This window comes from Humulus lupulus, chromosome 2, assembly GCF_963169125.1.
Source record: "Humulus lupulus chromosome 2, drHumLupu1.1, whole genome shotgun sequence".
Lineage (NCBI taxonomy): Eukaryota > Viridiplantae > Streptophyta > Magnoliopsida > Rosales > Cannabaceae > Humulus > Humulus lupulus.
The window spans coordinates 184,275,370-184,302,217 of NC_084794.1; the positions used below are offsets into that span (position 1 = coordinate 184,275,370).

Consider the following 26,848-nt stretch of genomic DNA (forward strand, 5'->3'; position numbering starts at 1 on the left):
TGAAATATCCTCTCGAGATCAGGCCTTCAATATCGTCTTTTAGTTGCCTGCATTCATCGGTTGTATGTCTGATATCTCTATGTGTTATCCCCAAAAATTGGAGTTCGATGATGTGGCAATAGAAGTGACAAGTGGCAATACATGGTTCGTCAACAACACATTAATAATCAATAACTGTATTGGCTCTTTGGAGTTATGATAAAGTGATCTGATCGACCTGGTAGAGATTCGGTCAGTTCGATAAGGATTTTTGACTGACCAGTCAAGTGTCATGACCGACCAGTCATGTGCTTATCTGCCCACTCATGTGCTTGTCCGACCAATCATGTGCTTGTCTGCCCACTCATGTGCTTGTCTGACCAGTGAGGTGTTGGTCTGACCAGTTAAGTGTTTGGCCGACCAGTTAAGTGTTTGGCCGACCAGTGAAGTATTTGGCCGACCAGTGGAGTGCATGACCAACTAGTCATTTGTTTTGCCTGACCAGTAGAGTGTTTTTCTAGACCAGAGGTGTGCTAGAGGAGTGCTTTGCCTACAAGAGGTGCTTGCCTATTTCATCAGTAACAGCTTCAACCCGAATCATTCTCAACTACTGCGGGAATCTCTCAAATATCCCGGAATAATAGCCATATTGTTGTAATATTAGATTTATTTATATTTTATTAATTAAAGTATGTTGGAAGAACAAGTGACCCGGTAAAAGGGAGATATTTATGTACGATCCATGAGCCTATAAATTAATGGCTCATGGCATCATTTGGGGGATCTGATTTTTTGGAGACAGGGAAAAACTCTCTAGTTTGGGACTGTTACTTGGGGATTCTTGGGGCATTTTCTAAGAAAGTTAGAGAGAGAAACTATGTATTTTCCTACTTACACTTAAGAAACTCAGTTGGCTCAAGTTCATATGATCTTAAGTGTAGGATATATATCACAACTCCAAGTGGATTAGGCTATTACCAATAAATTGGGGCTGAACCACTATAAAATGATCTGTGTCGTATTTTTCTCTTGAAGGTTCATTGTAGTTTTGACGTCTACTCGTCGTTGGCCAAAATCGTGGTCAACAATTTGGTGCTTTCATTGAGAGCTTGAAGAGAAGAAACACACGACTATCATACCAAGATGGCGCCCAAAAATACCAATGTGGCATCCAAAAAGTTAGGCACCTCAAAAGAGCCTGTTAGACCAGAAGGTCCTGGACCGCAGAACCCAGAGACTGAGCCCAGGGTCTTTCTCAAGGAGACCACTCCAGAAGTTGAACAACTCCAAGAAACAATAGGTGCTTTCCAAGAGGAGATGATGCAATTCAATGCTCAGCAGGAGTCTTTTGCTGAAGAGATGGCCAGGCAAGGAGCTGCGTTAGAGCAGCAAAGGCGCGATATGGAGGCCAGAAGCGAAGAGCTCAGACAACAACAGGAGGAGGTTAACTGGAGACTCGTGAAGCAGCACTTGCTCTAGAAGCGGCTACCCAATTGGTTCAAGCCAATGCTCAAGCCGCAGCACAAGCAACCACCCAGGGAGCAAGAAATAATAATGTTGGTCGAAGGACCACTAACAGAGCCAATTCTCGGGGACCGGATAGAAGCAGGAGTAACCCCCCTGGTCGGGAAGATGATGGGGACCGATCCAGAACTGCCTCGACGCAAAGGGTGCACTCTAGAACCCCCTCCAGGAGCCACCGATCAGAGACTTCTAGATCAGGGAGTCACCGATCGGGCAGTAAAAAGACTCCACCCAGGCAGGATCAGACCAAGACTCCTCGAGATAAGAGGACTTCACAATTCAAAGATGGGCATGGTTGTGATGAGGCTGATAGTCATCACACCGACTAGTCAAAGGAAAAGGAGGGCAACGACCAACAAGGACGAAAAGACTGCACAGGGCGTACCGAAAGGCCTCCACTGCACCCCGGCTAGCAGCGTAGTGGGAGAGCACAATTCCTGCGTAGTAAGCCCTCTGAAAAATTGAAAAGTATGATGTTCGATCGGGCAGGAGAGCATGCTTCCCGGAAGGATCTGAGGGACGTTATCACCAACAAGAGGAGGATCGTCCCGATCGAAGGGCAAAATCTGAACCGCCCTACCAGTCAAGTAGAAATACTTGACGACAGTGCACCAGATGGTAATGCCCGACCAGGCGGTCAAGACCTTGGAACTTCATCAGTTGCACCAGTTATCCAAGCCTAGCTTGACATGCTAACAGCTGCAGTGTAAGGTTTGTCAAAACGACCTTCCGGGATAGATGCGATAGACCACCGGAGTGGCAGCCCATTTTGTGCCCGGATTAGAGCAGCCCAGCCGCTGGCAAAATATAAAGCACCAATTCTGCCAATATATACAGAAAAGGCAGATCCCATCAGACATGTTGGGAAGTTCGAGGACCAGATGGAATTGCTCGGAGTAAGTGACTATTATCGGTGTAGAGTTTTCCCGACTACATTGTCGGATACTGCCTAGGAATGGTATTGGAAGTTTAAGGCAAACTCCATTACCTCTTGGGAAGCATTCAGGAAGGAGTTTTGTAGACAATTCAACACTGCCCGGATTCCACCAGTTTATGCCAACCACTTGGCAGATATCAAACAAGGAAAAGATGAGTCTCTAAAGAATTATATACAGAGATTCATGAGAGAAGCCAATAGAGCAACTGCTGTAGGAGACAAGGGGAATATGGTTGCAATATCCGTTGGGATAACTTATCGGAGCCCTTTGTGGGATAGCATACATAGAAATCCAATTTCAACACTTCAATAATTTCTTGACCGAGCAGACAAGTATATGAAATTGAATGATGCAATCGAGAAAGAGTAAAATGGCATAAACAATCCGGGCGGATCAACTGACCCTCCTAAGGATGGTGGAAAGAAACGTGGAAATAACAGGTCTAACCACCATGAGGAAAAGAAAGCAAAGTTGAGTTCAAATGAAAAGCCAACCAAGTATGAGCCTCATTTCACTAATTACACCACTCTCTCGGCCAGCCGAGCGGAAATATATCTTGCTAGTCATGAAGAGGTTCCCTACAAGAAACCTCCACCCATCAGGAAAGAGATGAGGAAGAGAGATATGAATAAGTTTTGTCATTTCCATGGAGATTATGGTCACGACACGAATGAATGCAATCACCTCAAGGACGAGATAGAGTTTCTTCTCCGGTCGAGCAAGTTGAGGAAATACCGGGCAGAGACACCCCAAGAAGAAGGAGGTAGCAGCCATCCTGGGTTCAAATGACAGAGATCTCCACCCTTGCAGCCCGGACCTGTGGACTTCACCTTAGACACTATATGTGGAGGACCACACTTGGCTGAGGATAGCAACGAAGCAAGGGAGAGGTATGCTGAGCGGGAGTGCTAGGATCAGAAACCATTGGAGCGGCGAGCATCGGAGGGTATATTATCACTAAATACCGCTTTCAGAGTGGTAGTTTAATTTCAAGTTGTTTAACTTGCTATTTAAATTTTTTTTTATGAGTTGGTTATTTACTGACCAGTCAGCTATTTTTGAACAATTTTTGTTGTTTAAGACTTGTTATTAGACACGTTTTGTCCTTTTTAATTTACGAGTAATAAATGAGACTACGTGCAGCATGGTCGATTCTTGCTACAAGTGTGAATGTGTGTTAATTATTCGAACAGTGTTCAACTGGTCAGTAAAATCGGATAGTGTTCAACTGGTCGATACGTTCAAGCAGTGTTCAACTGCTCGGATATTTTCAATATATTCCATGTGTTTCACGAGTAATTAACTGCTCGAATAGATTCAGTCAAGTAGCAAGTGACTAAGGATCTTACAACCCTCAATCATTTGGGGGGCACATGGGGTATACTAGTATGTAATTTAACACAGGCAATGAGAGCACGAGTTAAGATATCTGTTTTTAGGCTGACTTGTAAATTTTTGAAGTCCAAAAAGGCCATTAAGCTAACTTGTTTGACAAAGCTTAAGTAACTTGGAATTTTTTTTTAAATTTCAAGTTAGAAGCAGATATTCGTGTGAAAATAAATATCATGCTCATAAAATTTTAGAGCAATAGGAGTGTGAGAAAGTATACTTAGTATGGACTTATGAAATGTTGAGAATTTCAAAGTTAGAAAACTAAGTACTCATGCGAAAATATAAGGCATACATCAGAGTGACTTTACTATTCACAAAAATCTTATAACTTTTTAAGTCTAAAAAGATTTAGAATGTTTTAAGTTAACAAAGAAAAGTAAAGTATAAATGCCAATAGCTCGGCTGTACGAGAAAAATATCAGAGTTGCTAAGCAACAGTTGTCTTCACAAGAATAAGGAGTAAACTACTAGCCAGGTACAAGGTTTAGTTGATCAGGTGCAAAGTTTTCCTGGTCGGGAGAGCAGATACAACTTCCCTGGTCAGCTAAGCATATATCACTGGTCAGTAGGAAAATCTGTTGTTGAGCATGACTAACAATGATGAGTCCCTCGAGTGAATCAAACAAACATGAACAAATGCATGCAAAGTAAATACTACATAGTGGAAAAATGTTTTTGAAGAGAAGTCAATTTTCCCCAAAATTTATTGAGAGAAATCAATCTCTCAAAATACTATGAGAGATGCACACAAGTTGTTCGAGTGATTCGGACGTCTGTCCAGGAGGCTGTCCAATGCCCCCGAGCGGCTGTGCCGCTTGCCCAAACGGATGAAGGAGTCTCGTGTCCGAGCAGCTCGAGGGGCATGCCGAGGGGATGCGCATCCGAGGAGATGCACACCCGAGCGGTAGGGGTGCATGGTCGAGCGCCTGGAGGGTGCGTCCGAGCGGTTGGTGTCCGCGTTCGAGTGAATGGTGCTGCATCCGAACGGCTTAAGTGAGCGTCCGAGCAGCAAAGGCTGCGTCCGAGCGGTGTGTGGGCTGGTGTCCCAGCAATGGGGCTGCGTCCGACCGGGTGTGCGCTGCGTCCGACCGGGTGGCGTGTGTGTCCGAGCGGGATGGAGCTACGTCCAAGTGGCTTAGGAGTGCATCCAAGAAAATTGATGGTGAGCATCCGAGCAGCTTGGGGCATGTTCGAGTGTCCGGGCGGTTGGATGGAAATGACCGATCGGCCATATGCATTTTTTTCCCAATAAGCTATTTCCAAGGAGCTAGGCCTATCAACCAAAAATAGTGATCGATCGGCTATAAGGTTCGAACAAACAAGTTGAATTTCAAGGGTTTAATAAACTTCAAGATAACATCAATGATTATCCTATACCCACGGGCCCGAAAGAGCAATGGAAATGAGAAATTGATAACTACCGTTTTCATGAAAGGAAAAGTTCAATCGTGGGTTTAATACAAAAATGAAGGTTACTGACCGGATGGAAGCTTTTGGATGACCTCAAAAACATTTTGCTAGAGAAAAAGTTTATCATACGAGTAAATCGTATAATAAACTTGGGGGGCAAATGTTATCCCCAAAAATTGGAGTTCGATGACGTGGCAATAGAAGTGACAAGTGGCAATACATGGTCCGTAAACGACACATTAATAGTCAATAAATGTATTGGCTCTTCGGAGTTGTGATAAAGTGATCTGACCGACCTGGTAGAGATTCTGTCAAACCGATAAGGAATTTTGACTGACCAGTCATGTGCTTGTCTGCCCAGTCATGTGCTTGTCCGATCAGTCATGTGCTTGTTCGACCAGTCATGTGCTTGTCTACCCAGTCATGTGCTTGTCCGACCAGTGAGGTGTTGGTCCGACCAGTTAAGTGTTTGGCTAACCAGTGAAGTATTTGGCCGACCGGTGGAGTGCATGGCCGACCAGTCATTTGTTTTGCCCGACCAGTAGAGTGTTTTTCTAGACCAAAGGTGTGCTAGAGGAGTGCTTTGCCTACGAGAGGTGCTTGTCTATTTCATCAGTAACAGCTTCAACCCGAATCATTCTCAACTACTGCGAGAATCTCTCAGATATCCTGGAATAATAGCCATATTGTTGTAATATTAGATTTATTTATATTTTATTAATTAAAGTCTGTTGGAAGAACAAGTGACCCGGTAAAAGGGAGATATTTGTGTACGAGCCATGAGCCTATAAATAAATGGCTCATGGCATCATTTGGGGGATCTGATTTTTTGGAGACGGGGAAAAACTCTCTAGTTTGGGACTGTTACTTGGGGATTCTTGGGGCATTTTCTAAGAAAGTTAGAGAGAGAAACTATGTATTTTCCTACTTACACTTAAGAAACTCAGTTGGCTCAAGTTCATCTGATCTTTAAGTGTAGGATATATACCACAACTCCAAGTGGATTAGGCTATTACCAATAAATTGGGGTTGAACCACTATAAAATAATATGTGTCGTATTTTTCTCTTGAAGGTTCATTGTAGTTTTGACGTCTACTCGTCGTTGGCCAAAATCGTGGTCAACACTATGGAATCTACAGTATTTGCTGGAGTCTCTCTTAGCTTTCTGGTTTCACATGGGGTCCAGACGCCTGAAAGGGACCTGGTTTTCATTAGCCAGGTAGATATTCTCCCGAGACTCATTCAGCTCGGTATACACTTTGTACACGGAGAAATGCCTTTCCCCTTTCTTCTTCTTTCCCCCTTCCGCCTCGGGATTGAACTCGCCTCTTCTACATTAACAAACATCTGAGCTCGTCGATTGAACTCGATTAAGGACCTCACAGGTTTCCTCTGCATATCTTCCCAAAGAGGGCTTCCAGGCATTACCCCGGCTCGGAAAGCCATTAAATGGCCCCTGTCATCTACGTCACGAGCTCAGGCGACTTCCAAATTGAACCTTGTAAGGTAACTTTCAATGTTTCATTCGGCTGCTGTCGGACATTGGTCAAGGCAGACGCCTCGGGCCTTATTCCAATCATGGCTCTGAATTTCTTCTTGAAATCTCTAGATAATTGATCCCAAGAAGCAATTGAATGCCTCTTATATTTTTCAAACCTGTTTTTTGCTGGTCTTGTGAGTGAGGCAGGAAACAGCATGCATCTGAGCTCATAGCCCACATTACTCGCTCTCATAATTGTATTGAATGTACTCAAGTGACTGTATGGATCGGAATTCCCATGAAATGGTGGTACATGAGGAATTCAGAATCCTTGAGGAAACGGGGTGTTGGAAATATGGGGGGCGAAAGGCTCGAGTTCCTCGTCGAACTATTCGTCCTGATCCCGACCTCGTTCATTTTGTAAGAGCCTGAACGCTCTTTCCAGTTGTTCAATCCTTTCTTGGACTGGATCCACGGGGGGTCTGACTTGAAACTGATTATCGTTGATCACAATTCCAGCTTCGCGCCTCCGCATAGGAAGCTTGCGTCCATTGAGGTGATCCCTCAGGTCTGGGTTCGAGGGGTTATCAATACCCCGATTTTGGTTCAGGTGTTCCCGTAAATCTGGATGATCCCTTCGATTCCCAGTATTTCTATGTCCCTGGTCATACATACTGACTGATCTAGTGTCTCTTGAGCCTTCACTGATATGGCGGTTGTTTCAAGATGGGTTCCTTTCTGGTTGTCTCGCTTCAATAGTGTGAGACTGAGACATTTGGCTTCTCGTGGGTTGGGTACCTCTATGCTCCCTAGCAGTCTCCCCATTCCCATGTTTTTGCCCAGCTCGCCTTTCCCTATCACCCTGAGTCGGTTGCGTGTTTCTCCGAGTTGGTGAGGGATACCTTATCGGCGATGGTGGGTGCCTTATGGGTGATGGTGGCTGCCATCCATTACGGGGCCTAGAAGGTCCCAAGTTTTCCTGTACTGGTTCAAGAACATTCTGTGTGTTACCAAGATTTTGGGTCTGAGCCTCCATGGGGACTAGGTTATTCCTAATCTCAGCCAGTACCTCAGCAGTTGAGTTGGCAGGAGCTCCAGCCCAGGTACTTCTTCGAGGCCTTGAGAGAGCGGGTTGTTCTGCAGGTGGCGGAGGTTGCTCTGTTCTTCGGGTGGCAGCATATTTGTGAGGTCGCCCACGAGGCCTGCATGTCGAAACATGAACATCTCATGGAGGCGGAGCTTGGGCCTCTGGCGGAGGTGGGGGCTGAGCCGCCTGCGCCTCGGCAACCAATCTGGCCAGCTCCTCGTTACGTTTCTTGGCCTCCACCAACTGCTTTCATAGTTGACGATTTTCAAGCTCCAAAATAGGGACATATCGTTCAGGGTTTTAGTACATGTGCTCGTCGTCCCTGGGGGCCGGTGGTGCCGGTGGTCCTCGAGAGTCAGAGGACCCACTCCTCTCATCAGGGTCTGAATTCATCATGGGCTGCTTTCCAGCACGTCAAGGGTAGTCAACTTCCTCAAAGATTTCCTCCTCAGGAACATTGGGATCATTCGCGGCCATAATTGATTCGGGGAGGCTTCTTCGACTAAAGAGACTTACACACGTAATGTTTAATGCTCTCAATGAAAGCACCAAACTGTTGACGCCATTTTTCGTCAACTTAAATCGTAGAGCAATTAAACAACGTAAACAATGAGATGAATGAATAATGAAGACAAACAAGAGGGTTTTTATGTGATTCAGCAGTTAATTCTGCCTAGTCCATGAGTCTATGTTATTAAGACTTAGAGTTTTCTGGAAATTTTTCAGAGATTAATTACCCAGAACTTTCTCTCAAGCAGTCAGATATCGATCCTTTACAAGTGGTCATTCCTCCTCTATTTATAGGGGAGGTTGCAAAGTTCATTCCCACATATTTCGGGAAGATATTCTGTATATCAATTCAAATAATGACATTAAATGCAATATCTCCTATATTCATGGAAACTTCCCATAAGAATTGGGAACAGATAACAGACTAAATGGTATCCCTTAAATATTGGGATTATACAACAATAAATATGTTCACACGAAACGAGCTATCCCAGGTGACTCATCAGGTCTTCGAGATCAGCAATCGGCATTGTGACTGTCAAGACTTATGGAACTGTTACGAACTTACCACCCCACTTCAAGACATGCTCGAAGTAGACAGATATTGTCGAAGCTATCACAATCGAGCTTGCACTTCCCAAGCTCGGACTGTTTTATCTTAAGACAATCGGTAACTGATGTATCCCAATGCCGTTCCATTTCGAACTCAGAAAGTATCCCGAGCTTACACATCTTCAAAGTCGTTGTTTTACTTCAGAGATTTTACAGCTGGACCATACAATGTTTTCATACATTTCGAGCTCACACTTGACGAGCCAAGTTTTTGAGGTCATAACCTCTGATCTCGAAATCTGGGTGTAACAACCGAAAACTAGGTTCAAACATGTTGTTTTCCACGCGCATAAAAAAAATTAGTCACGCGTGCAACAACATGTTTGAACTTAGTTTTTGGTACTGTAAGCTATTCGGAATTTTCTGAAAATTTGCAGGATGCTCTAAATAGCTACAATATACACGATCATAAAAAAAATCACACTGAAAAGTGTTCACTAGTCGAGAACACTGAGAGCCCCACCGGTAGGGCTTAAAGTGAAGCCCATATAAGAGAATTCCCCTATATATATAGATATATAGATATTTTGTAAAACAATTCAATTTTGAATAAAAAAACATAATTATAATATAATAAGAAAAATAGATATATAGATAATCGAAAATTATTAAGTAATTTTTAATTAATTTTTTTAGTATTTTTCAATGATTAAGTAGTTAAGATATAAAGTAAATAAATTTTTAGTCAAATTAATATGTATATATATATTAATATTTTTAATTGTTAAGATATTTTAGAAAATAGAAAATGAATAAAAAAAAATTAGATTAAATGAGAAAATAAAAAGAGTGATGTGAAGAGATTTTAGAGCGCCACATAATCTCTTTGAATCTCTCATTTATATATATATTTACTAGATACAAGCAACGTGCAATATGCATGTTTGCTTAGTTTTATTTATAGAATTTATTAATTATTTTTATTAAATTTATATTAATGTCATATAAATTTTAAATAAATATCTTATTTTAATTAAAGAATTTATTTATTTTTGTTTAAGTTTATGTTTGTTGTAGTTTTTGAATTTGAGAATAAGAGATTATATATTATATGTTTAATGTAATATTAAATATTATATGTGGATTTTAAATTTAAGTTTCTTGCTATTTTTTTTTTAAAAATATATAATTTGTTGATAATTGAAAGTAAATTACATTATATGTTTAATATGATATTATTATAATAAGTGAGTTTAAGTTTAATTAAATTTTATTTAAGTTATAAAACATATGATTTTATTATTTTTAAATAATTATCATTGTAAAATATATCAAAAATATCATATTTTAATTTTTTTAATTATTTATTATTTTTAAATAATAATCATTGTAAAATATCTCAAAAATATCATTTTTTAATTTTTTTTTTAATTTTTTATTTTATTTTATTTAAGTGTAAGTGTTTACAAACTATCGTTACATATAAGAATATTATGTTAAATATAAGAATATTCCGTTAAAGTTAACATTAAAAAAATAAAAAACCAAAACCAAGAATTTCCGTCATCTACACACTTATTATATAGAAGAAATATATGTAGATTATAATATAATAAGAAAAATAGATATATATATATATATAATCGGAAATTATTACTTAATTTTTAATTAATTTTTTTTAATATTTTTCAATAATTAAGTAGTTAAGATATTTAAACTAAATAAATTTTTAATCAAATTAATATGTATATATATTGATATTTTTAATTGTTAAGATATTTTAGAAAATAGAAAATGAATTAAAAAAAATTAGATTAAATGAGAAAATAGAAAAAGTATTTTGAAGAAATTTTAGAGTGCCACATAATTTTCTTGAAACTCTTCTTTATGGTTACGTTTGATAAAATTTTTGTTTTTAAATTTTTTAAACTCAAAAATAAAAATATATTTTTGTTTTATGTTTTTTTATTTTTATAAAATAAAAATGCGTTTGATAACCATTTTTGTTTTCTGTTTTTTTTAAATAAAAATAAAAATTGTATTACCGAACGTGTTTCCTGAATATATTTTGATATTTTTAATTAAAAAAATAAAAAGTTGTTTTTTTAAAGATTACCGAACAGGCCCTATATATATATATATTTTATTTTTATTTTTGGCCATACTGTGTTTACAATTTATTTTTCGTTTTTTTAATTGCGTTTATTCTTTTTCTTAATTTTTTGGAATAATTTTTTTTCACTTTTTTTTTCTTCCTCTTTCTTTTTTTTAATGTACGCAATTCCTACTATTGTTTTTCGATTCACTTTTCTTCACTTAAGATAAGAAATGATTGGAAATTAAAATAGCAAGTAAAAAAAGGAGTAATAACCCCTAGTGGATAGACTCGTATGATTCAATTATTTTAGTTTAAGTTATTGTTTTTAGAAATTTTTTTCACTCTTTTGTATTGTATGTATTTTCTTCAAGTCTGAGTTAGGTATTTTTATTTTATCTTTTTTTATCTTCTTTCATTTTTTTTTTTTTATTCCTTCATTTTTTTTTCTTCTTTTAATGAGGGAGAATAGAAACAACTGAGTTTGAGAGGTCGTTCAAACTCAACTGAGTTAGTTGAGTTTTCTAGTAATGTTGATATACTTTAGCTCTTGATAATGATATGAAGATGAAGTTGTATTGGATTTACAAGATTGTTACTCAATGACCTTTCTTTGATCCTCAATCAATGGCGTTGAAATTTTTTGCAAGAGCCAAATAGTTATATGAAGCATGTCGTAAGTCATACCAAATTTGATAATAATTATTCATTATTACTCACTAAATTATTAGTACGGCAGTAATAAGAGTCGATCCCACGAGAACTATCAATTCACTTTATTACTCAAATAAACAAAAGTTAACAAAATGGAGTTTTTATGATGCAATAAAATAAAAAGAAATAAAGCAATAGCAAAAATGATGAATGAAAAATGTGATGATTAAAGCAGTTAATAAGTCAGTTGCCACCACTAAACAATCATTCAAGTAATTAACAATCTCATTGAATCTTATTCCCTATCAAATCACTAACCGTAGATAATGTGAAACCGACATTACCCCAATCTCACAATATAATTAATTAAAGCAAACACTCTTAATTAATTCTATTCATTAAACAACCTAAAGGAAAATATTTAATTTAATGAAAGCATTAAGCACAGTGGAGATAAGTTAGTCTAAGCAATAAATCCATAAACATGCGATCTTTTAACCTAGGTCATATTCATCATCATAATTAAAATCAACTTCGACATTAATCTCAATTACAATTTATCACTCAAAACTTAGAATTCTAAACTATTACGTTAATAGAATTTCCAAGATGATAATAGATTAAAGAAAAACCCTATTTACGAGCTCTATTAAATAAGATATGAACAATAATCATAAATTAAGCATAGATGAATATGAACAATTTGACATATGAGAATAAAACAACAATGAAAATTATTAAGAACAAGAAATCATATTTAGGATTTTGAAATCACCCTTAACCTATGAAAAACTTAACTAGACATGATTAAATGAAAAACATAAAATTTACTTTTCAAATATAGACAGACATCTACTTATAATAGTCTCATACTAACTAAAACAAATCTATAAAATTTAAAATCTAAAACTTAAACTAATAGATATTAATTTTGTTTTAATATTAACTTTATATCTACAATTTTCAAATTTGGACTAAAAATATCTGCCACTTTGTTGTAAAATTGGAGTTAAAATATGGTATTTTCGTAGTCCTCAAGAAACTGATTTTTCTAGCGCAACTAATCGTATTTTGGTCATAACTCTCTCGATATAACTTGGAATTGGACAATTAACCATGATATGGAAAGCTAGGAATAAAATCTACAAATTTTATTTATGCTAAAATTTCCAAAATATGGCTGCAACAATGTCAAAATTGCTCATGAAGTTTCAGCTCCAACTCTAACTCAAGCTCAGGACAAAATGTTATTTTTCTCCTTGAACTATAACACTTGTAGACTTTTGCCCCCCGATTTTTTTTGCTTGGCAAAAATACCCCTTGAACTATAGCACTTGTAGACTTTGGCCCAAACCCTCCAAAATAATAACAATTTGCTAACATGGCAGTTAAAAAATATTTAAAAATAATTTTTTCATTAATTAATTGATTTTATATTAGAAAAATTAAATAAAAAACTGTTTACCCAAAAAACGACTGCTGATGACATGGCAGGGATTTCTCACACGTGGCAGAAGTGTTGTTCGACTATCGACCAGAAGCACATCACCTCATCAGGCTTAATTATTAGATACGACCAGTCTGGTCGTATAGTTTGTTTTATTTGCTTCTAAAGTTGTAATCTTATAATAATTGTATTAAATATTTCCTTATTATTACCTTGATACATGGTTATTTAGGAAAGGTATGGCCCGTGTAACCCTCCTTGAACCTATAAATATACATGAAATAGCTCAAGGAAGGGACTTTTTGATCCCTGAATCTTTTTGCTAAGATAGAGAGAGAAAGAGAGCTATAGTGCAATTATCCATCGTTTCATTGTATTTCTTCCAAGGTTTGTGAAACTCAAGAACCCTAGTTCTTTGATCACGACTTTGAGATTCAATATTAATAATAGCACTAAGTGGACGTAGGTCATTACCATTCTTTGGGGCCGAACCACTATAAATCCTTGGTGTTTTCTTCTTTTCCATTGGCTTAAATTCTTAATTGTCGTTTTATCTTTTGTCGTACATTTGACTCCGTGTCATTTGCCAAATCACTGGTCAACATTCGGGTGCTCTCGTTGAGAGTTTGACAAAAAACTGTGAGAAAATCTAATGGTGAAAACATCCAAGAAGACTGGACAGGTTGCTGGCACTGCACCATCCCAACCTCCTCACCCAAATGTGGCTGAGAATGAACCACATTTGGAGTTTGATGAGGAGGAGTTAGATTCTGAAACATTGAGGGAAACGCTAGGAGTGTTGCAGGATGAGTTGGCTAATCTGAGGACCAATCAGGAGAATGCTGCGGCGATAATGGCACTGCAGCAGAGAAAAATAGAACGCCAGTGCCAGGAGCTAAGTGAGCGGCAGGTGGAAATGGATCGTCGGCAAAGGGATGCCATGGTTGCCCTTGAAGCAGCCATCCAATTGGCTCGAAGCCAGGCAGTGCCAGCCTCCCAGCCAGATCAGCCACTGAATGCACCACATCAAAGAGGTCCCAATCCAAGCCCTCCGCTGCAGCCAGAAGCCCTCAAAGGCCAGAGCAGCCGCCTGCGACTCAGGATGATGTCCCACCTAGGGATCCTGAGCAGCAGCCTCCATCTTAGGCTGGTCGAGGCAATCCCCAGTGCCCGAGGCAGAATAGGGCAGCCGCCCCGTAGCCCAAGACGCCCAGGAGATGAAGAGCCAAATCTATCGAGCAGGGGGCAGCATCCTTCTGCCAACAGGAGGAACACTGAGTCAGGCTCTGGGGTCAGGGGCCCCCCACGGCATAACAATGCACGGGGACCCAACGACCAGCGCAGGCCTCCCCCTGACGCTCAGGAAATGCCAGTCCGAGGAGGAAATAGCGTGAACAGTCGGTCACGCCATAGTCAGCCACAATTCAGAGATGGCCATGACTATAATGAAGTTGATTCTGACAGAAGAAATGCTGGTCGGAGAAATAAGGAAACTTTGTTCATCTACCTGGCGATCATGGAATATGCTGCTAGTGTTGTTTTAGTAAGGGAGGAAGAAGGCGTGCAGAAGGTTGTTTATTATGTAAGAAAAAGGCTAATTGGATCGGAGCTGCGGTACCCACCTATTGAAAAGTTAGCCTATTGCTTAATTTTGGCCTCCAGGAAGTTGCGGCCTTACTTTCAGGCTCACCTAATCACGGTTTTGATCGACCAGCCTCTACGGCAAGTTCTGCAAAAACCAGAGGTTGCTGATAGATTGTTAAAATGGGCAGTTGAACTTGGGCAGTTCGATATATCTTACTTGCAACAAGCAGTGATAAAAGGGCAAGCCCTGGCTGATTTCATTGCAGAGTTCACTGAACTTACAGATAGCGAGCAGACTGAAGAGCCTAATGAGCCTGATTCTCAAAACCAAGCTCCCTCATAGAAATTATTTATAGATGGTTCTTCTAACGAGTGCCACGCCAGAGCAGGAGTGATATTGATAACGCCAGAATGGCATCAACTTCACTGCGCAATCAGGTTTGACTTCACTGCTTCTAGCAACGAAGTCGAGTATGAAGCATTACTCGCTGGGTTGCGGTTAGCCAAGGACATGAATATAAAGGTGCTCGACATCTACAGTGATTCTCAGCTGGTGGTGAATCAAGTCAAGGGAGAATACCAGGCACGAGGTTTAAAGATGGTTGCCTATTTAAACAAAACAAAAGATCTATTGGCTCAATTTGACAAATACACCCTCCAGCAAGTACCTCGCGACCAAAATTCCAATGCTTATGCTTTGGCCAAGTTAGCAAGTACGAAGGATGCTGATACTCTGAATATAGTACCGGTTGAGCAGCTGTCTATGCCTAGCATCCGAGCATAGGAGACTGTTGGATTAGCTTATACAGGATCTTTATTTATTTTCATGTATATCTAATATTAAACAAATTAATACAAGATAGCCTAAAACATGTTTCTAAAATTGAATTCAAAGAGAAACAAAGAATAGAATACTTACAGTATACGCAGCGGAATTAAAGAGTCCTTCCTTCAGTTTCTCTAACTCTTGTATCCTCTCTGTCGCATAGTATTATCAAGAAACTGAACCGATCTTCTATTTTCTTCACAATCTTCCAATGTATCCTTAGAACCACCTAGACTAGTGTGGGCAATTCTCAACACATGAGATAGATATAGAGAGAAGAAGAGAAAATAACAAACAGGCTTAGAAAAGGACTTGTGTTTAGAGAGAATCTAAAATTATCAGAAAATCTGACTTGTGACTTATCAAACTTCTTCTTTAGACTTCTCTCTAAGAACTCCTTTTATAGACTCAATTAGGCCATTTAATTTAATTAAAAAATCAATAAAATAATCGCCATTTTGAAGCCCTAGGTCGAAATTATCATGGGCTATAGGCCCGTGAAATTTCCCATTTGATTATAAGCCCATTGAACTTAAAATCAAGGCCTGTATTATTTTCTATTGATTTAATTAATTAAATAATTATTTAAATCCTTTATCAAATTAATTATTTATAATTTGAACCTTGATTTAAATTTATTTATTAATTTAGATACTAATTTATCTTAATTAATAAATCTGCCATAATTTCTCTTTTCTTCTCAAAATTACACAACTCTGTGAAACTATCCAAAATTGACCTGGTCAACTTTGATAATTCTAATTGATGATTAAATCAATTAATTGAGACTATCTAGATGATTTTATCCAAGGTACAATGGGGACCATGGGCCTATGAAATCAAGCTCCAATAAGTTATCATAAATCTAACAAATAAATTTACTAACTTATTAATTCCTCGTGGCTCCACTATAGACTTGGAATTGCACTCTTGAATTCATAGAACGCTCTATAACAAATATAGATACGCTATTAATTTATCCATTGTTACAACCATAATTGTCACTCGATCCTCTATAGACGGTCTACAATGAGATAGGAGTAAAATACCGTTTTACCCCTCATTGTATTTTATCCTTAAAACACTTAGTTCCTTGTAAATGATATTTCAGTAAACTAATTTAATTACTGAAATGAGATCTCTATCATTTAACACCTTGAACCAAACTAAAAGGAAACCATCGTTTCACTTCTTCATCAGAAGCTATAGATGTTCATATCTATGATTAACACTCCCACTCAATTATACTACCAAGTTCCCAAGATGTAAGTATGGGCTAGTCCGTAGGGTAAGCTGGTAACGAACAAGTCAAAGAACTCAAACAATACAATCAGTTAGAATACTAACCACTCAGAATTGAGATTGAATTGACCTATGGTCAACTATATGATATGACTAGAATAGATAATAACGGTATGTTTACTTATCTTATCAACTGTCAATATCGGTCCTGTCCGATGTAACAAATACATCCGATCTTATCTACTTTGCTAATGTTCTGGAAAGAAGATAACATTGTAATGTGTAAGTAGATCATATCGTAGATTGGCAAGTCAGTGTAAATCCGGTGCACTGACTAATCTTAGGACTAACTTATTTTGAACATATAATCATATTTATATTCCACTGTGATTACGTCACTATAAATAAGATTAGCAATATGCTCGAGATTCAATAGAAGTTTATATTAAACAAATAATGAAAATAAAACATGTGAGCAAAGTGATTGACCAAGTCAATAAATGATTTCTATTCTTTTATTGATAATAAAATGAGATTACAAAGAATTTGAGTTTTAATTAGGGCATAAAACCCCAACAGAGACCACTATGGTGATCCAGATGGCGGATACATGGATGGCACCATATATAGAGTATCTGACACAAGGCGTGTTACCAACTGACAGAAACAAAGCTAGGACCCTTCAGTAGCAAGCTGCTAGGTATATCCTGGTCGATGGAATCTTGTACCGAAGGGGATACTTAATGCCACTCCTCAGATGTATTTCAAAAGAGAATGCCAAAGAATTGATGAAAGAGGTACACAAAGGCTTTTGTGGAGACCACACTGGGGGGCAAAGCTTGTCAAAAAAGATCTTGAGGCAAGGATACTTCTGGCCCACGATGAATGAAGACTCGATGGATTTTGTACGGAGGTGCGACAAGTGCCAGAGGTTCTCCAAAATCCCATGAGCAGCCCCTAATGAGCTTAAACAGATGCAAAGTTCGTGGTCATTTGCAGTTTGGGGCATAGATCTAATCGGATCTTTGCCCACAGGAAAGAGCGGCGTCAAGTATGTTGTGGTTGCCGTCGACTACTTCACTAAATGGGCTGAAGCCGAGCCGCTCGCAACCATAACGACTAAGAAAGTGCTGGATTTCGTGATCAAAAACATCGTTTGTCGCTATGGATTGCCAAGGAAAATCTTCTCGAATAACGGCACCCAGTTTGATAGTGATTTATTCACAGACTTTTGCGAACGGCATGGTATTATCAAGAGCTTTTCTTCAGTCGCTCATCCCCAAGAAAATGGACAAGTCGAAGAAGTCAACAAAATGCTAAAGGATACTTTCAAGAAAAGACTGGAAGAAGCTAAGGGGGCATGGCTAGAGCAATTACCTGAAGTCCTTTGGTCATACAGAACTTCCCACCGAACAGCAACAGGCCATACTCCATTCTCTTTAGCTTATGGGTATGATGCTATGTTGCTTGTTGAGTTAGATCCGCCTTCACATCGCAGAATAACGTATGATCAAGGTTCGAACAGCCAGCTATTGATGGAATCCCTGGACTCGATCGATGAGAAACGTGAACAAGCCCAACTCCGAGTAGCTGCGTACCAGCAAAAAGTCGCCCGGTATTTCAATTCTAAAGTGCGAGAAAGGAAATTTAATGTCGGAGATCTAGTACTTCGAAGAGTTTTCCTAAACACTCGCGACCAAGCTGCTAGAGTACTCAGACCTAATTAGGAAGGGCCTTACCAGATTGAAGAAGTCCTCCATCCAGGCACCTACAAACTTGCTCGCCTAAATGGAGATCTCATTCCTCTCTATTGGAATGGAGAACACCTGCGCAAGTATTATCAATGAACAATCCTTCTTAAAGGATTGGCTTGTATTAATTTTACTTTTTACAAGTTATGAAAAAGGGTTGGTCATTTTATGTGACTAGTCGCTTATAAGTGTAAGATCTTTTTGATCACTCGTACAGACACATTTTGTCCATTTATTATGAGAAATATAAGGGATTGCGCAGCCAGTCATTCTTGCCAATTATTGTATTTTATACAAGTATTTGCTCATTACGTGTGTTGTTTTTCTGTATTACAATTTTAATTATTTTGCTCCGAGCAGTTTTGTTCGAACAGGTTTTGGTCAAGGCAAGTGACCAAGGACCTAAAGCTCCTCGATCACTTGGGGGGCACATAAGGTATCTAGTAAGCAAAGCATATCGAAAGGTATGTAAACACATGAGCAAAATAAGTGAAAGCATGCTAGGGTACTTAGAGTATTTTTTTAAAAAAAAAAATTTGTTAAATCAAACCAAAGTACTATGCTAAGTTCAGTCATGCGAACAGATGTTATAATAAGATGCAAATATATTATAATATCAAAATGGATCCTTTTACACCGCGAGCAGCCACTGCTCGGATGTAATTGTTCAATTAAAAGTAAAAGTTGCTCGTGCAGCAATAAATATTCAACTAGAAAATAAAAGTGTCTTTACATCACGACCCGTAGGTCGTGTACTTAAAAGATTAAAGAGAAAGAAAAATAGCAGACTACGAGGCTGGAGGATCTTGAGGGGTGCCCTGGTCGGCGACAGTTGTAGCTTCATTGTCCGCCTCGTCCACGCCAGTGGCCAAGGAGATTTCGAGCGAGGCAGGTACCTTGGCTCTCTCTTCTTCCGCCAATCGAGCAACGCAGCGACTATCTCAGCATGCTTTGAGCGCTCTGGAAGATAGCTGAAATAAGCCTCTTGGTTGTGTTTCCAGAAGTCATAGAAACACTTAACCGTGGCGTTCTTGTACCTTTCCAAATTGCTGGCATTAGCTTTTTCAAGCTTCTCGATCCGGCCCTCCAATGTTGCAGTCTCCTATCTGCTCGCAGTCAAGTCCTCCTCGAGCTTTTTAGCCTCATGGTAGTTGACGCGGTTAGACTCCTTGAACTTGTCTCTTTGCTCGACGGCCTTATCCAGAGCAGTCTGCTTCTCCCTTAACTCCTTAGCCAGTTTGTTCTTCTCCTCAAGCACTGCCTTAAGTTGTTCAGCATATTTCGCTTCGGCAGCTTTGAGTTCTTCAGTGTGTCGTTGCTCCGAAACCCTGGACTGCTCGGTGATAGCACCTAAGTGGATTCGGCTGGCAGTAAGGGTCAGCATTGCCTACGATCAGAGCAAAAGTTAAACTGACTGTAGAGTATAAAATGGTTGTCTCCACACAAAAAGATAACTTACACTGGCAAACTCATTTAATGCGCGGGTTAAGATCTGGTCGATGTCCATTGTCTCCATCGAAGCCATCGCCTCTTGGCAACGTTCGTGCTTCAAAATTTTGGCCACCCTGTCTTTGACCGATCTTAAGGCGGGACTCGATATGTCGCCCCCTATGGAAGCAGGAGTAGCCTGCTGAGTCTGGTCGATTGGGGCCGGTGGAGAAGGTATCGACCCGATGGAAGCAGGAGGAGTTTGCTGCTCGAGAGGAGAAGGAGGTGGTGTTGCATTTGTTGAAGGTCCGTCTGCTGGAGGGCCTGCAGTATGAGTTTTCTTGGCCTGAGGCGCTTTACTGCTTTCCCCGGGATGCCGCTTGCTCATTTTCTTCTTGCTCGAGGGAGCTTCAGGAGCCTCGGGGGCACTGTATATGTCAAACACATTCTCGAAGTCCATGTCTGTAAGAAAAGCAAATACACGAACAGTGAGATAGTATAAACGATTGAGTATGTTATGTCAAGAAAAGAAACAAAGAAAATTGTAAGTGAAATACCCGAGCTATCATTACTGGTCGCTACATTATATACTCTACTAGTGTTACACTCACACTCTTGCATGAAGAAGTCTGAATCTAAATTGGGAGAGTACTTATAATTGTCGTCCCCATAAAATAAGTGACAAGGAATTGGCAAACTATCTAAGAGCAAGAGATCAGTACCGTTCTCATCCGAAGATTCTTCGAGGGGCTCGAGAGGTTCGGTGGCTTTCTTTTTTCCCTTTCCCATTGGGGCGAGGGGAGCAGCAGCTCGCAGGGTGCTGGAGGGTTCCCTGATTTTCACTCCAATTGCCCTCCTCAGAGGGGTTGTGACACGTCGGGGTGCTGCTCGGGAACCTCTCCACCAGTGGCACTCCCCGCTGTTGACTCCCTCACATCCTGGTGAGGGGCCAAAAGACCGACTAGTCTCAGATTGGCCTCTGTGACCAGCTCTTTGACACTTTTCTCTATGTCGGTCATGCTTGCCAGGAGGGCTGATCAGATCTCCATGTCCAGAGTAGGCTCTGGTTGCAACCATGGGCCTAAAACGCATAAAATTTCTAAGGGAAATGCAACAAAAAATTGAAGAAAGATAAACGACCAATGGTACAAAGACTTTACCTCCTTGTGTGAAGGCCAAGTTGTTCGCGACCATGTCAGTGGTCAGAAAGTACTCCAGATGGTACTTCCCCACGTTCGAGATATAAGTGGTGTCAGTCAGGAAAGTGCAACCTGTTTCCTGGTGACATAAGTGGAAAAACTCGTGTTTTCCTGATTGGGGTTAGATTTTAGGTCGAACAGGTAGTTAACCTCATGTGGCGTGGGGACGGGCCATTTCTTATGGCTATAGAGGATATAGAGTGCAGCAAGCATTCTATATCTATTGGGAGTTATTTGAAAAGGGGCGACCCCGAAGTAATTGGCCACCCCTGGAAAAAAGGATGTGGTACCTCGACCAGGCGCTAAAAGCGCCTCCAGGCAAGTTCGCCCGTTGATCTTGAGTGGGTTGGACTAGTGTCACCCCAGGAAGTCCATATTTTTTAATATAATTAGCGATCATCCTGATCGTTACTCGACTAGAAGGGGCGACGTACCATTCAACGTCTGGTTGAACGGCGTTTCGAGGCTGAGCGCGAGTTTGAATGTTAGGGTCAGGGATATTTCTTTCCTGACCACTGGTCGAGGGAATTCCAGCCTGAGGAGCAGGCTGATTTGAAGGGTTGGAAGGTTTCTTTTTCTGGGCAGTGGATTTTACTCTACCCATGGCTGGAAGGTTTGTTTGAGGTCTATTGGGTAGGCTTCGAGAAAAAGGAATTTCTGGTATCAATAGCGACAGTTGCTCCTCGTCTTCAAGTAATTGGGCAAGCAAGTCATCGTCGATAGTCCTTTCACCTCCCCACGGATCTTGCATGAAAAGCTGCGAACAGAGAAAGGGGGAGGTGAGAACGTAAAGCCTAAAAATCTATGTTGAGAGTTAGAATAACGTTGCTCGCGTATAAAAGTTAAGCTTTTATACGGCCAGCAGCATTCTAGCAAAAACACTAAGTTCTATATGAGCAATTTGAAAAACAGATTGAAAAGCGGAAGTACAAAGTTTTTTGGGAAAAAAGCTTTTTCGACTCCGAAGGGGCGGGAAAAACCCAGTTTTTCAACTAGCCTAAAAATCAAATTTTTACTTCGATTTTACACCCTTAAATCTACAATCTCGACTACCAAACTGGCTCCTAACTCCTACGAAACGTTACTTCACTACCCTATCAAGCATCTATTGATATACACACAATCCCCATAACAGTTTCAGCCAAGAACATGCAAAGGTTCAGAGATAAAAATAAGTATGAAACCGTTTTGCATGGTAACTCAAACGTCTAAGAAGTTCGTGAAACTTACTTAGATGAAGAACGGAGTCTGAACACGAAGTCTAAACACGAAAGCTTTCGAGCGTCCGGATGTGAGTTCCTGGGAATTTCTGGGCTCTGAAGACAGAAGTTCTTCGAGAGGAGATGGCAAGTGAAAAGTAAAAAGTAAAAACGTGGATTTGGGGTATTACTTATAGTGACTACAACACAGTAGAAGAAGTAATCATGAATTACCTTTTTCAAAGCATGGGGAAGTGTAATAGTCGTCAAACAAGTTATTGGGAAACCGAAAAGACTTGATTGGACATGATTGATCACTTTTTTCAAGAAAGCACGAGCGGCTCTGACAGATTTCGTGGGGTATTTGAAGGGTTAGTTTCCTAAGTTTACTTATTGCTGGTCTCAATAAATAAACTTGGGGGGCAAATGTTTACCCAAAAAACGGTTGCTGATGACATGGCAGGGATTTCTCACACGTGGTTGACACGTGGCAGAAGTGTTGTTCGACTATCGACCAGAAGCACATCACTTCGTCAGGCTTAATTATTAGATACGACCAGTCTGGTCGTATAGTTTGTCTTATTTGCTTCTAAAATTGTAATCTTATAATAATTGCATTGAATATTTCCTCATTATTACCTTGATACGCGGTTATTAAGGAAAGATATGGCCCGTTGGCCCGTGTAACCCTCCTTGAGCCTATAAATATACATGAAATAGCTAAAGGAAGGGACTTTTTGATCCCTGAATCTTTTTGCTAAGATAGAGAGAGAAAGAGAGCTATAGTGCAATTATCCATCGTTTCATTGTATTTCTTCTAAGGTTTGTGAAGCTCAAGAACCCTAGTTCTTTGATCACGGCTTTGAGATTCAATATTAATAATAGCACTAAGTGGACGTAGGTCATTACCATTCTTTGGGGCCGAACCACTATAAATCCTTGGTGTTTTTTTCTTTTCCATTGGATTAAATTCTTAATTGTCGTTTTATCTTTTGTCGTACATTTGACTCCATGTCGTTGGCCAAATCTCTAGTCATCGTGGATTTGGTAATTTAGAAAGAAATTTATGATTTAAATTCAAAATAAAATAATATAACTATTTTCTTATAAATAAAAATTATTACTTAACTTATAATAGACTAAAATAATAATAATAATACTTTTAAATATATCAACAAAATGATAGTCTTAAATTAATAAAAATTATTTTAGATAATAATAATAATAATAATAATAGCATGTTTAAGAAATATCAAGAAATTTTTTTTTTTAATTTGGGAAGAAAAAATAAATGGCAAAATTATCATTATGGTTCAAAATAAACATTCATTCCAAATGTTTCCATAAGTTCACCAATGGAATAAAAGTTCCACCAAATGTAGGAATCCACCATTTCTATGGATTTGATTCCTAAGGTAGTGTTTGGTTGATTGGAATGAGTGTAGGAATGGAATGATTTTTCCTAAAGTTGATCTATTCACTTGTTTTGTTTGGTTTTTATAATTAGAAAACTTATTCCTATAAGAATTGTAAGTCATTAGACAACAAAATTGTATTTCCAAAATCAAATGTGTTGAATTTTCCAACACTATATAAACTATTTCTTATTTACCCCTTTTCCTAAATATAAATATTATGTAAGTAGGAAAACTCCAGTACTTGTTAATGGTTGATTGTTAAAAAAAAATTAAAATTTCTGCATTAGTACATACCATGTTTTAAGATACTGTTGACCTTTGATTTGGCCAACGACACGGAGTCAAATATACGACAAAAGATAAAACGACAATTAAGAATTTAATCTAATGGAAAAGAAGAAAACACCAAGGATTTATAGTGGTTCGGCCCCAAAGAATGGTAATGACCTACATCCACTTAGTGCTCTTATTAATATTGAATCTCAAAGCCGTGATCAAAGAACTAGGGTTCTTGAGTTTCACAAGCCTTGAGGGAATTACAATAAGACGATGAATAATTATACTATAGCTCTCTTTCTCTCAATACTCAGGAAAATCGATTTAGCGATCAAAAGTCTCTTCCTTGAGCTATTTCATGCATATTTATAGGCTCAATGAGGGTTACATGGGCCAATGGGCCTTTACTTTCCTTAATAACCGCGTATCAAGGTCATAAAGAGGAAATATTCAATGCAATTATTACAGAATTACAATCTTAGAAGGAAATAAATCAAATTATACGACCATGTTGATCGTATCTAATAGTTAAGCCCGACGAAGCGATGTGCCTCTGGTCGATAGTCGAACAACACTTCTGCCACGTGTCAACCATATGTAAGAAATTCTTGCCACGTCATCAGCAGTCGTTTTTCGAGTAAACACATACTAAAAAAGAATGGTATATAATATATATATTTTAAAATATAAAATTAAACTTTAAATTTTAAATTATTTAAAATATAACATCAATTACAAATTACTAAAATTGAAATACATATATATCTTACTAAAATTTACTTACTAATATTTATAATAAAATTATATTTTATGAATTTCTTAATGAAAAAAGCAAAAGTATATTTATCATAATATTATATAGGAAGTGTATTTTTTTTAATAATCACATATAATATAAAATTATATTTTATGATTTTTTTTATAATAAAAATGTAATTTTGTATATAATAAATATTAAAAATAATAGTAATTTGCTGATAAAAATATATTTACTTATAAAAGTAAGGATAATTTAGTAAAAATAATATAAATTTCATTTCATTCCATTCCATATTATATCAAACATAATAATTCTTATTACATCACTGATTCTAAAATCTCTACTAAACAAAATGGAAGTTTCATTCTATTGCTGTTCTCATTCAATTCCAATTATTATTATCATTACCATTATTATTCAATTTTTGTTTTGGAACAAAAAGTCACCTAAGCTATTAGTTTGACACTTCAGCAAAAGAAAAGTTATTAGTTTGACTTTTCACTAGGTCTCATGTACTACCCCTTTACCAGTAATATATTTAGTTGGACGATAAATTATTTAAAGTAGTACATTTGTCCAAAACAAACACAATCAGTAGCCATTCAAAAAAAAAAAAATACAAACAAACAAAGAAACAATCAGTAGCCAACTTTTATCAAAATATTACCGCTGCACAAATTCCAACCATTGGATTCAACTTTCTAACATTACAATTAAATACAAGGGTTCGGCATACATCACTAATGCACACGGGAGGGAATTGGCACGGAGTGTTCCTTCCCATTTATAATTTTAATTATCGTCCCTGCTCCATCCTCATTTATTTTCCGTTAGGGATAGAGTAAGGAATCCCTTTAAACAACTCATTTAAAAAAAAATTAAAATTAAAATCATAAATTAAAATATTGTACAATATTTATTATTTAAAATACTAAATAATATCCCAAATCAAATTTAAAATATTTAAAAAGTTACTAATATACTACAATAACACATAAAATATTACAAAAATATATAAAAACTTAAATAGGGCCCATTGGGGCAGGGAGTGTCATCTTTGTCCCAGCCTCATTTAACATTCGAGAATTAAAAATTATCTTTGTCCCCGTCTCGTTCCTCATTTAAATGGGGATTTCCCGCACCATTAGGGGTAGATTCCCACAGGGTCACGTCCCTATTGGGAAAACGTACATTCCTAACATGCATTGAAGGATCACAAACCTCAAATTTAAGTGAGGGATTAAATAACTGGTCTTTTTTTAAAATCCATTTTTAGAAATTTATTATTCTCCATTTTTTAATAACACATGTCATTTAAAACAAGAAAAATAATTGTAATTAATTTTTAATTATTATATACTTAAAAATTAATAATGATTTGAATTCATAGGCTTTAAATTAATTTTTTTACTATTTTTTGTTTTAAATAATGTTATTTTGTATGTTGACCCTTGATTTGGCCAACGACACGGAGTCAAAATAACGACAACGAAACAAACAAAAATCAAGAGTAGAATCAAATGGTAAAGAGGTGACACAAATGATTTATAGTGGTTCGGCCCCAACAATGTGGTAATAACCTACGTCTACTTAGTGTTATTATTGATGTTGAATCCCAATGCCGTGATCAAAGCACTAGGGTTTTTGAGTTTCATCAGCCTTAGGAGAATTACAACTTTTCGGTGGATAATCACACTATGCTCTTTCTATGAGTATTCAGATTCAAGATTCAAAAGTCCCTTCCTTAAGCCTTCTCATTCATATTTATAGGCTCAAAGAGGTTACATGGGCCAATGGGTCTTAATTATTCTTAATATCAGCGTATTAAGGCAATAAAGAGAAAATAATAAATGTAGTTATTACAAGATTACATATCTTTAAATAAAATAAACCGAAGAATGCAACCAGATTGGTCGCATCTAATTACGAGATCTGATGATGTAAGGAACACCTGGTCGATTGTCGAACAACATTCCTTCATTTTGACGCTACCACGTGTAATAAATTCTTGCCACGTCATCAGGAGCCATTTTTAGGTAAACATTTGCCCCCCAAGTTTATTTTACTGTGACCAGCATAAAGTAAACTTAAGAGAC

The 26,848-nt window shown here is 38.1% G+C and overlaps 1 protein-coding gene across 1 annotated transcript; it reads right to left on the reverse strand.

Annotated features, from left to right (window-relative positions):
- Positions 1 to 19,574: 19,574 nt before the first annotated feature.
- LOC133814990 (uncharacterized) lies at positions 19,575 to 20,360 on the reverse strand. Its single transcript, XM_062247889.1, has 2 exons — positions 19,932 to 20,360; positions 19,575 to 19,859 (listed from the first exon to the last, which is right to left on the reverse strand). Exons 1-2 carry the CDS (start codon positions 20,358 to 20,360, stop codon positions 19,575 to 19,577), a joined length of 714 nt encoding a protein of 237 aa, XP_062103873.1.
- Between the last annotated feature and the right edge of the window lie 6,488 nt (positions 20,361 to 26,848).